Genomic DNA, 13,023 nt, shown 5'->3' on the forward strand with positions numbered 1-13,023 from the left:
GGTACGAGATCGTAACAAGGTTGGGAATCCATGAATTAACACAAGACCAAAGTAACAAATTAAAAAACCTAGCTTCCAGTGACACTCGATTTTATATTAAAGGCCAAATTATTGTGGCAGATAGAGAATACAACTCACGGCAATTACAATATTATTACATTTAAGGTAATTTTGCTAAACTCAAAATTTCTCGCGTTCCATTGGCATTTACGATATTACGTAGCACTTGAGCCAAGGTTTGTTGAGAAACACAGAAACAACACAATCAGGCACCTCTATAGGAGCTTGCTTGTACCCAGAGACGTATAGCCAGAGTATTTTGCGCCCGGGGGCAAACTATAAAATTGGCGCCCCCTCTTTCATGTTTAATCAAACGTTGCTTGTTTTAGACGTCCTGTTCTTACGTCATCTCGAGAACTCCCATGTATTCTGGTAATAAAGTTATATTACTTTTGGCCTTGCACAGGAGACGTTTAAATCACAGTCTCTCAAATTTCTATTTTGAGTTTTGTAATAATTGCTATTATACTTTCCTGTCCTGCAATCGGCCGGCTCCATTATTTAGGCCGCGTTTTGTGCCTTATATAAAACCGCAAGACCTGATGAAAAAAACGGCTGATTTGAAAGCGGCCATTTAAACTGGCCGATTTGTGTTGAGCAAAACGAATTAAAGGCGCCGAAGCAAACGCAATCAGTTTAGTGCAGAATGAGCCGTAAGCAATCACACGAGGAAAGCATTTGATCATCAGTTGAGCTAGTTGTGTTGTGTTATGGTTGACTTCTGTGTTAAGTTTGCTGCTGATGAAAGCTGCAAGTCTTCTTTGATAAGGTAAGTTAAGAGTTTTATTTTGTTTGTGTATCACTTATAACTTAGTTTAAGACTAAAGCAACCGAACTATGTTTTTCTTTTTTTGCTTACTATTACTGTAATGTTTTTTTTGTTATTAAGAGGAAATTTTAAATGTGTATTTCAAGCAAAACATCGAGCAGTTATTGAAATGTAAAGAAAGAGTAAAAGGTTGGGGTTTTATTCCACATTTAAATTACCTTTATTTAACTCATATTGACATTATTCGCATTACAGCCAACCATTGTTTAACTTCCATTTATTCGGGCGAAAAATCACTCAAAAATCGAAAGCAGAAAGTTTACAGCACGAATAAAAGTAAAATACTGCTGTTCAATGTTTGTTATTTAAAAATATTTCATTTACAATTCATTTCTTTTAAACTTGAAACACGTCCAACCATTACCATCTGTCAAATTGTAATTAGTTTGATGCTAATTGCGGTGGTTTTAAAGGGTTTGAAACATTGAAAGTTGACTTTAGGTGACCTGGGTTTTTTATTTACACATCCTTGCAAGGAAAGTGATACCATTTGTAAAGTGCCAGTGCCACAACTTTATATGTGGCGGCCTTACAAATAAAACGCTGCGTAAAAACTAAGTGGCTGTGAAAAACTTATCGAAATTACACAACAAGGCAACAGGTAAAAACCATAATGCAATCAGTTATATAATTGGTGGTTTGCATTCAAGTCTAGCATGCTTGCCGGCATTCAAGTTTGTAACGCAAATGTGCTATTTTCAAAACTACGAAAACTGCACGCCACGCTTCAGAATTACTCGATGCAAACAGTTTTAGAAGCACCGTTTAACGCAGAGTGGTTGAAACTAAGGCACGTGGACCAATTGTTGCACGGCGCAAAATCGTTATCTGTGGAAAATTGTTTAATTTAGTGACGCTCAAACTTAATATCGATGCTTTTTTCACATGGCATCCTTTGTGTTTGCGTGCAAACCATATCAAGAACATAATAAAAACATACAACAAAAGCTAATAGTTTGATAAATTAAGGGAACAAAACGAATTATTAAATCTGGAGTCTACTGTGTATGGTTCGCGAAAAAACGCAAATATTATTGTTGCCCCAGATGCTGAATTTCCACCCTAATCAAAATGTAGAAGAAGGAAAACACTAAAGTAACAGTCGAGTACTGCCAGGTTACTGAACAATTGTTACCGCCCAGTTATATACGAAAAAATAGATAGTTCATTGTCTAAATTATCTTGCTTGTGTCGTTGTGTTTGTGCATTATTCGTTGTTGGAAGCGCAGACAAACTGTTCAGAAAGGATAGAAAATAAACCCTGTTGCTACTGTTGCAAGAAAATACGAAACGACAAAAATATGCAAAGGTGAATGCATCGGCTTTAGTGGTGCGTTTGCATGAAACATAACTTTGTCCGTTCACTTTATAGCCAACCTGAAGTTAAACTTTTTTCGCTATGGTCGAAATTGCTTGGAGTTTCTTTTGTTTCTTTAAACCCTTGGTTTACGATTGCAAGTCAGCGCAAAACTCTTTTGCCGTTGATAGATCCTCATTTCGACCTCTGCTCCTCATAGCAGAAGGCATCTCTGGCATCTCTGGCGTCTACGCCTTCTCCGGGCTGATCGCTGTAACACAAAACAACACAATAAAATACTAAGTATACATCACACACCATACTACAGGGCTGCGGAGTGGGTTTAAAACAACCGGGGTTTCACCCTGGCTAAAAAATACAGCCGAATCCTTCATTGAGTCCCGTGTCCGGCTCCGACCCACAGTCCTGTATTACACCTATCCCCGTCATAGTATGGATATATATGCCAATCCAATCATAGGAGTGTAATACAAGTTACACACCCATATAATGTGGTTTTGGTTGAAACATACCCTATGCTATTTTTCCTTTTACGACAGTAGCCCTAAGAGCCTGTAATTTTTTCACGCTAAAGTGGTTGGATATATAATTAAATATGTCCACAGACGTAGAAAACACTTACTCCCAGTGCCTGTGCAAAACATCACATCCTAAATAAACCAACCAAGTAAAATTGAATATAAATATTTTGGAGCTTAATGGTCGGAGGTTTTAGTTAGACGTAGAATGAATATCAAAGCCCACAAGAACTATAGGTAGTATTTTGAACGTTTCGAATATCTATTTATTCATTTCCAGCAGACTATTTTGTATGGGCGTGATATTCTTACTATAAATGTAAATAAATTAACGAAGGCTAACTTGTTCGGAGGGACGGATCTCATCGGAGACTTGTTGTTGATTAAAATCATGTTCTTGCACTCGGCTTGTTTCTGGTTCCGTGGATGCTTCCTTGTTTGTAGCGGAGGATTCGGGCTCCGCATATTGCTGTGGAGACAATTGATGAATATCATTTATAACCTAATTTTCCCTAAAGGGCACTTATACTATTGCGGAGCTGTATGAAGCTGCACGTCTAAACCTAATTTTTGCAAGCACCGCTACTTTGATGGGCGAAAATAAGAGTCCTGAAGCTATATAAAAAAAGCTAAAATGAAGTTCCTCAAATGGTTTCTATGCACATTGTTTTTAAATGTTTTGAACACATTTACGACGAATAATGGCGCATCAATTCGGGGCGAATAACACTGCGCTTAATATATTTCTTTTACCGGATCCATGCAGCTATGGTGATGCGATATATATCCACAATAACACTTTGCGCAAAGCGGCGGTGGACTCAGCTGGGGCTGCATTAAAAACTAGAACATCACTAAAATTGTGTTTACCCGAACCGAAATTAGCAAAACGTCACTTTTAAGTGGCGCAACGTATTTTTTAGTTTTCTCTACCCTAATTTTTGAATTGGGGGCCCTTACATAAATCCCAGGTTCGCGCCACTTGTTCTGGTTCTTTAAAACAGGGGTCGGCAACCTTTTTCTAGTCGCGGGCCAAAACCATACTCAGTAAGGTCTCTGCGGGCCGCACAAAATATTAACTAGGAATTGTGTTATTAACCCTTTAGAACAACTGTGAATCAGCCGGGCCTCTTATCGTTTTTTCACTTAAGAACGTGTTTATTTAAATTTATGGAGGAAGTATATTGTTGGCGCAAAGCGTTTGTTTGGTTCAAAATTCGAGTTCCATACTACTAATGAAAGGTGTTATAAAACTACTTTGGTGAACGCGATAACATTTAAACTTAAGCTAGCTCAGTGTTTGCAAACGTTTTTAAGTCAAGGCACAACCAGCGAGCGAAGCGAGCGCGTTTTCTTTGGTATAACGGCATTTCTTTTAAATTCTTGCAAATTTTTATTACATTGCCGAAAACGAAAGATAAAAAAATGTTAAAAAAGATATGTCGAATATTTGTGAATACGTTTTTCGTGACGCACTTTGGCAGCTGTCCACCGCGCAACTGTAAAGAAGTGCTGATCAATTTAAAAGGCAACATCAAAACGTGAACAAAAGGACGCAGAAAGATAATTCGCGCAACGCGAAAAAGCTGTGCCATGTAACCCATAGCTGTGCCATGTAGACACTTGCTGTCTCATCCTAAAGACCAATAGACGTCAACAACACGAAGGGCGTCATTTATACAATTCCATGCGGCGATTGCCCGATGGTGTACGTTGGAGAAACGGAAAGATACACGCAGGAAAGAGCATATTCGCGATGTGAACAACAACGACGCCAAAAAGTCAGCCTTGGCGCAGCACGCTTGCAGTCGTCAACACAATGTTAATTTCGATGGGGGCACTGTTCTTGCTAGAGAGAGCGACTACCGAAAACGGCTGTTTCGCGAATCCTGGCAGATACACCGAACGCCGGATACGATGAATATCAAAACGGACGTTTTGTTTCCAGCGCCGTACCGACAGGTGCTAAAAGATTACCTCTAAATTGCGCGTTGTCTTATCGCTTTATATTTTGAACGTTGTTTTATCGCCGTGTATTTTGAACGCGTCTCGCACATTTTTATCTCCTTTTTTCTTATTGTGATTTTACTTTGTGTCTTGTTGGCTTTGTGTGTCAGTCCCTGACGAAGGCTTGCCGGATAGTAAGCCGAAACGTTGGTAGAAAATAATATAAATTGCCAGAGGAACCTGTTTTAAATATACTATGCCAGGTAGCAACAGCATATTTATTAATATTGTTGTGATTTAAAACTTTATTTTCAAACCTTGTATATTAAAAAGCCATTAGAAAAAATATTGTTACAACACTTGGTATCACCAGTAAGAAGCAAATATTGGTACTTTAATGTTAAAATGTTCTTACATGATCTGTCTCATCGTCCAAATCTTGTTCAGTGTATGTTTCTTGACTTTGACTTGCTTCTGGTTCCGCTTGCCTTTCTTGATATAACTGTGGAGACAGATTTTTAAGACGTGAATCGATTATATAACGATTCTATGTTCTGTATATGTGTTTGATCAAACTACTTAAGTTACCCATGGCGGCAAAAATGCAGAATGTAGACATGCGCAAAACTGTTGAGATTACCTCATTACATTGAGTACTCGTATTGTTGGTTTGGTCGGTTATTTATAAAGCAAAACTTGCTATAGCGGATATACGCGTAGCTGTGTAACAACATTAGGCGTCAGTCAGACTAAAGTATAAGTTGGTACATTTGAAATTAGAATAGCGCCTATTTAAACGCAACTGCCACTATATAAACATTCATTAAATATCATTATACAAGTAAAGTCATATAATTAACCGATTACTCGCGGATTCGTTATTGCGCAACTCGCTCTACTCGTTATTCGCCCGAGTCAAGCCAGGCTGTTTCGTTCTGAACCCGACGCTTTGTGTTTAGCTTTTCCTGCTTTTAGTTCTGGTTCTTAGTTCAGTCGGGCCTTGACAGATCCAAGCAAACTTGATCTCAGCGAGAAACAAGCGAATGCATTCGATCGCAAAAAGGTCAGACCTCCAAGCGCCTTACTTCACAACTTATTCGCGTGAACGCCACTAACTACAATCAAGCTGGAGATGGGTATTTGGTAAATATCGACATGTTATTCCACTAAAGTTGTACATTCGATGCAACGGGAAGCATCATGACGTGCCCCGGCAACATATTCCTAAATTTTGAGTGCCTACATCGCGCAGAGACTCCCCATCAGCTTTATCGATGCCGCATCTACCCAACTGCAGCTCTTGTACATTGTGGGCACAAGTTCGGAGGAAAGCAAGTCCTTGCGATCCCAACTTGTTGAAGCTCAGGTTCAACTTCCTCATCTACATAAGCACAACATAATGTAAGATACAAGCACGTGGTTGGCTGCATACAGGTTCTACCAAATTAAACAATGCATATTCGCAACTTACACCAAAAAAACTGCTATTCGTGATAGGCCAGGAAAAAACTCTGGGATGTATAAAATGTATTGCGACCATTGTGGAAAAAAATAATTTTTTGGTACATTGGTTAACTATAGCAGCTGAAAATTTATTGAATGCCTATAGTGGTTGTAAATATTGTCATTTTTCATTAAATTCACAATTTGTGTAAAGTGAACATGCGTCTAAAATAAACCAGACCCCGGGTCATTACTTCCGGCTACGCGTTTTCTACACCAGCTCAATTAAATCTACATAAGTTTTATAAAACACTTGGCCATGGCTCTCCTCAACCTTATTTTTTCTTATTGTATCTACGTGAAAGCAAAAATATTTCGCAATACCCGCGAATCTAAAGTATGTTTCTTGTATGTCCCACTTAAAAACCGGTTTATCCATCGGCGAAAATTGACTAAATTGACTTCCAATTTTAACCACCAAACATTTTAAGCACAATGATGTGACCCTTGTCTTTCAGTTCACAGAGCCATAAACAATAGAAGCCTGCACATTTGTTTGCATACAAGGCTTAACAAATAAGATTACTCATAGTTTGCTAATAAATTAGATGCGCTTAATGTGATCTGAATGATCAATTGAGTAAAGGGAAAAAAATACTGTAAAAACCGACCAACTGCATTATTAAAGTTAAATGCCCTTTAAGTTAAATATGTTGCTACCAAATTATGTACCAAATTATCCGCGTCATATCGCAACATAGAAAATTAAAGTTTGGGAAACTTAAACTATACTAATGATTTTTTTCACGCTAGTGCTTTTCCGTCTTAAAAAAATTGTCACGTTTTGACGAAACGCTATATGTCCGTTACTTGTGACGTCACGATTTAATTCTTCAATTGCTTTAATAATGGTGACATAAAAAGCCGTTTACCAAAAATATTTTGTCCAACAGACAGTGGCTGAGTTAGCAAATCTTATACGCAGTGCTGTTGCCTGGTTTATCCACCTCAATGTCATTCCAATATTCAACATATCCTTTATTTCAACAACACACACTTACAGGTCGATCCATTCGTGAAACAGCGTCAGTTAGAGGGTGCAGATCGGAACCAGCGATTTCGCAAGACGCCAATTCCAGCTGGTTGATGTTGTGTACAGTTGTTGCCAGGCAACTCAAACCACGTGAATCCATCTTGTTGTTACTTAGATCCAGTTTCTCCAACTGTGACAATAAAAAAGGTTAATTGGTAGATTTGCCTACTCTATAAACTCACACAACATTTACGAATATAGAACTGGTGACTTGAACCGCATTAATTTAATTAGGCTACTGTATTTTACGGACCATAAGGCGCACCCGATTATAAGGCGCACTGTCAATAAATTACTGTGATTAGTTTTATGTTCATACATAAGGCGCACCGGCCTATAGAACGCACCCTTTTTTTTACTTGTTACGTAATAAATGTAAGCTAGTCACAATAGTACAATGAGCAATAGAAAAAATGAGGCTAGTGAATATCACGGTTGCAGCTGCTTTTACCAGTTTATTGTGTAAGACGGTGGTTTATTTATATAATATTAGTATCAGTACTGGTTTTGAGTGTAGGCAATAAAGCACTGTACCGTACTTGATCCATACATTAGGCGCACCGGCTTATAAGGCGCACGATCAATTTATGAGAAAAAAAAAGATTTCAAGTGCGCCTTATGTTCTGTAAAATACGGTATATTTGGGTGTGCAAGGATTGACCATTGCTTATAATGCACATTATCAGGAGTATTTTTTTTAAATAATAACTGTAGAAGAAAAAATAAATTTCAGAGAGCTTAATTTAACGGAAATTAAGGTTGAAGCAGTAAACTTATTTTAAAATATTAGAGCTATATTAATATTTCGCTTTAAACAACCTATAGTGTTAAATATTCTGCTTGACTTTCGCATAACTAACTATCTAGCTTTTGTGTTGTTTTTAACAGAGCAATTCGTTTAAAATGTCAAATCTAAAAAACTCGAAACTCCGTGTCCACAGCGTATCGGTACAAGGAAGATGAGTTTAAACCAGGCCTGTACAAATTAAAATGGTTCAACGGCCACAACAAGCAAAAAACAAACAATTTCGCAGGCCGCATACTAAGGTTGTGTAATAGGTCAAGCAACAAATACGTAAAATTACAAAGACTCGCTTTCCTCCGATCAATAGGCCAGGTAACAACTCTGGAATATATATTACCTATTGGGGCAATGATGGACAAAATAATTTTATGGGACGTTTCAGTGAACTCAAGCAACTTAAAATTATTAAATGAATTGTTATTTTTCGTTAAATCCACTAAAATAAACCAGGCCCCAGGTGATTACATCCGTGTACGATTTAAAAAAAGGAACAACAGGTTAATTATTTCTACCTAGGTTTTACAAAATCACAGAAATAAAATGCAGAAAGAACCCGGCGTTCGTATTTTAACGTAAACCCTCTCGCCTAAATTTATTCGTATTTCTTATCCATTCACTTGGCGATAGACTGAAGCTATACGAATTAAACTGGCATTAAATAAAAATTGCAAATCTATTAACAATAATATTGCGGTCTAATTTTAAAATGTTATTGCATCGATTTTGGGCAAACTGTTTGAATTGCTGTCTAAGTAGGATGCACTGAATGCACGAAAATAAATATCTCCACGACCTAGGCCTACAGTTTGAAAAAACAACTACCCCCTGATGTTATTTATTGAGAATGTCTAAACGTTGGTCATCAAGGATTTTTGTGCAAGCAAGGTAAAAAAAAAATTGCCTGCGGTGAGATTCGAACTAAAGACTTCGGCCATACCGGGACAGTCACTCAAACAACCGAGCTCTGCAAGATCATGTAGCAAATAAAAAAACACTAAATGTCGCTCCCAAATCCCAGAAATATTCTTTGCGCAAAAGTAGGATCTTTTTTTGGGGGTGCAATCATTTTATCAGGAACATGTTTATCGAGCTAATAATCGTAAAAAGCTTTGGTTGGTAAATTGAATGTATAAGTAAACCCAATAAAAAATCGATGCCTAGTTAATAAAGGTCCATTGAGAAGAAGTACTATCATAATAAATATACCAGGCAAGGTTCATTTAGAGGCCAATAATCAGGGGTGGACCCATGGGAGAGGGTACGTGGCCATGGCTCCCCCCAACTGTATTTTGCCTATTGTAACGAAGTGAATGCAAATACATTTCGCAATACCCGCAAATCTAAGTTATGTTTCTAGTATGTCTTAGCTAACTTGAAAACCGGTTTATCCATGGGCGCCGTGCGTCTTATCACACCCTCGAAAATTAAAGTTTGGGAACATTAACTATACAAAAGTATTTTTCACGTTAGTGCTTTTCCCTCTTAAAAAAATTAGTCACGTTTTGGCGTAACGCTATGTTTTGTGACGTCACGATTTGACGTAACATTGTGACATCATACCTGCATTTTTTAATGCCCCCTCAAACAAAAATCCCGCATTTGCCCCTGCCAGTAATTACTTACTTTTGGTGACATAAAATTCCGTTGACCAAAAATATTTTGTACACTAGACAGTGGTTCAGTTAGTAAAGTTTATACGCAATGCCGATTGCCTGTTTTATCCGCCTCAATGCAATTCCAATATTTAACACACCCTTTATTCCAACAACACACACTTACAGGTCGACCCATTCGTGATATGGCGTCAGTTAGAGGTTGCAGATCGGAACCAGCGATTTCGCAATACGTAAATTCCAGCTGGTTGATGTTGTGTACACTTGTTGCCAGGTAACTCAAACCACGTGAATCCAGCTTGTTGCCTCTTAGATACAGTTTCTCCAACTGTGACAATAAAAAATTGGTAGATTTGCCAACTCTATAAACCCACACAACATCTACGAATATAGAACTGGTGACTTGAATCACATTAATTTAACATTATTTGGGTGTGCTAGGATTGACCATCGCCAAAAATGCACATTATCAAGAGTAATTTTTTTAAATATTAACTGTAGAAGAGAAATTAAATTCAGAGAGCTTAACTTAAGGGAAATTAAGGTTGAAGCAGTAAACTAGTTTTAAAATATTAGAGCTATATTAATATTTCACTTTAAACAACCTATAGTGTTAAATACTCTGCCTAACTTTCGCATAACTATCTAGCCTTTGTGTTGTTTTTTACAGAGCAATTCGTTTAAAATGCTAAATCGAAAAAAACTCGAAACTTGATGGGCACAGCGTAATTGTACAAGGAAGATGAGTTTAAACCAGGCCTGTGCAAATTTAAATGGTGCAAGGGCCACAACAAGCAAAAACAAAAAAATTCGCAGGCAGCATACTAAGGTTGTGTAATAGGTCAAGCAACAAATACGTAAAATCACAAAGACTCGCTTTCCTCCGATCAATAGGTTAGGTGACAACTCTGGGATATATATTACCTATTGGGGCAATGTTGGACAAAATAATTTTATGGGACGTTTTAGTGAACTCCAACAACTTAAAATTATTAAATTAATTGTTATTTTTCGTTAAATCACTAAAATAAGCCAGGCCTCAGGTCATTACATCCGTGTACGAGTTTTCTAAAAATGAACAACAGGTTAATTATTTCTACCTAGGTTTTGCAAAATCACAGAAATAAAATGCAGAAAGAACCCGGCGTTCGTATTTTAACGTAAACCCTCGCCTAAATTTATTCGTATTTCTTATCCATTCACTTGGCGATAGACTGAAGCTATACGAATTAAACTGGCATTAAATGAAAATTGAAATCTATTAACAATAACATTGCGGTCTAACTTTAAAAAGTTATTGTATCAATTTCGGGCAAACAATTTGAATTGCTGTCTAAGTAGGATGCACTGAATATCTCCATTACCTAGGCCTACAGTTTGAAATAACAACCACCGCTTGATGTTACTTATTGAGAATGTCTAAACGTATTCGGTTGGTCTTGCAAGGATGTCCGTGCAAGCAAGGCAAGTAAAAATTACCTGCGGTGAGATTCGAACTAATGACCTCGGCCATACCAGAACAGTCACTCAAGCAACTGAGCTGTGCAAGATCAGCGCTAAAGGAAATGCCAAAAAATCACTAAATGTCGCTCCAGAATTGCGGAAATATAAAAGTATGAGGGAACGTAGGCGCTTTCAGGGTGTAATTACTTCAACAGGAAAATGTTTAAAAAAACTAGTAATTGTAATTCAAGTGTTAGTTCGTAATTAATTCTCATAAGTAAACACAAACAAAAAGGGTGTCCAGTTAATAATGGTCCATTGAGAAGAAGTGCTATCAGAATAAATGTACCCAGGCCAGGGCCAGAGGGGCCAGTAATCAGGGTTAGAGGCCAGTAATCAGGGATGGATCCATGGGACAGGGCACGTGGCCATGGCTCCCATTAACCATATTTATTCCTAATGTAACTAAGTGAATGCAAATGTATTTCGGAATACCCGCGTATCAAAGTTATGTTTCTAGTATGTCTTAGCTCACTTGAAAACCGGTTTATACATGGGGGCCGTGCGTCTTATCGCACCCTTGAATATTAAAGTTTAGGAAACTTAAACTTTACGAAGGCATTTTTTCACTCTACACGCGAGTGTTTTTCCGTCTTGATAAAATAAAAAATAGTCACGTTTTGACGTAACGCTATGTCCGTTACTTGTGACGTCACGATTTGACGTACCATTGTGACATCATACCTGCAATTTTTTCATGCGCCCTTATGCAAAAATCCGCATTCCCCCTGCCAGTAATTACTTAGTAATGGTGACATAAAAAATACGTTTACCAAAAATCTTTCGTTCGCCAGACAGTGGTTCAGCTACCAAAGTTTACACGCAATGCTGTTGCCTGGTTTATCCACTTCAATGTCATTCCAATATTCAACACACCCTTCATTTCAACAACACACACTTACACGTCGATCCATTCGTGATATGGCGTCAGTTAGAGGTTGCAGATCGGAACCAGCGATTTCGCAATACGTTAATTCCAGATGGTTGATGTTGTGTACACTTGTTGCCAGGCAACTCAAACCACGTGAATCCAGCTTGCTGTGATACAGTCCCAACAATTCCATCTACAATGACAAGAAGTTCCAATTGTTACGTATCTCCCCTCTATTAGCTTCCATAACATCGAAGGTGTCGTCTGCTAATCCTGGACCATAAGTGCCTGCAATAGGGAGCATTTGCCCCCCCCAACATCGGGAATAGTATGGGATAAACAAGAAACTGTTGTGTCTGTAACGCAAAATTATTTTTTTGCCAGGTATAATACGTTGCTATGCCCTTCCCCCCAACAAACTGTATATTTTGATCAAGTAAATGGAATTTTTTTTAGCGTTCCGCGCGAATCTAATTATGTTTCTAGGTTTAGCCCACTTTGATCAAATTGCGTCGTGCGTCCCATCGCACACCCCAAAATATAAGTTTGGGCAACTTAAACAATATAAAGAAGTTTTTTTATAAAGGCGTTTTTGGTCATACCCTTATGCCTTGCTTCCCCCTACGAAAAACTCACTTTGAATTACATATCAATGAGACAATTTGAAAAAACTAAAGTATCTACTGTTGGTGGCGCGAATCGCGAAAAATTGAGTTTATCAAGCTGATTTTAACAATTGTGTTGTGAGGACATTGACTCCACAGCAGTAACAAGGCTCCGCAGAAACCACGTAACAATGTCGCCTGCAGCGCAAAAATTAACCATTGCGTAAATCATGTTTCAAAAGGTGTGACGACACACAATACAAAAAACATGATAGATCCGCGCAAAGCAGTTGCAACCCCCAGTTGCTGAGGTGTTATTATATTAAAATATGAACAAATATTGTTGGATAGGGGGATAACATTTATCGTTTATCTGCAACTCAGCCAAACTGTATTTGAATAGGGCCGTTATCGTTCG

The 13,023-nt window shown here is 37.9% G+C and overlaps 1 protein-coding gene across 2 annotated transcripts in view; it reads right to left on the minus strand.

Moving 5' to 3' along the window:
* Positions 1–1,089: 1,089 nt before the first annotated feature.
* LOC146137312 (NACHT, LRR and PYD domains-containing protein 12-like) overlaps positions 1,090–13,023 on the minus strand; it is a 35,687-nt gene continuing 23,753 nt past the window's right edge. The window contains exons 7-13 of one of the 2 annotated variants that reach the window (XM_083393472.1): positions 12,032–12,193; positions 9,793–9,954; positions 7,177–7,338; positions 5,916–6,053; positions 5,088–5,174; positions 3,069–3,194; positions 1,090–2,457 (exon numbers count right to left, since the gene is read on the minus strand). In XM_083393472.1, coding sequence (XP_083249598.1) covers positions 2,401–2,457; positions 3,069–3,194; positions 5,088–5,174; positions 5,916–6,053; positions 7,177–7,338; positions 9,793–9,954; positions 12,032–12,193 — 894 coding nt within the window. In that variant the 3' untranslated portion in view covers positions 1,090–2,400. The remainder of the gene's footprint in view (positions 2,458–3,068; positions 3,195–5,087; positions 5,175–5,915; positions 6,054–7,176; positions 7,339–9,792; positions 9,955–12,031; positions 12,194–13,023) is intronic. The other variant, XM_083393473.1, reaches the window with a different exon arrangement.

Source organism: Ascidiella aspersa, chromosome 7 (assembly GCF_963924565.1).
Source record: "Ascidiella aspersa chromosome 7, kaAscAspe10.2, whole genome shotgun sequence".
NCBI classification, from domain to species: Eukaryota; Metazoa; Chordata; class Ascidiacea; order Phlebobranchia; family Ascidiidae; genus Ascidiella; species Ascidiella aspersa.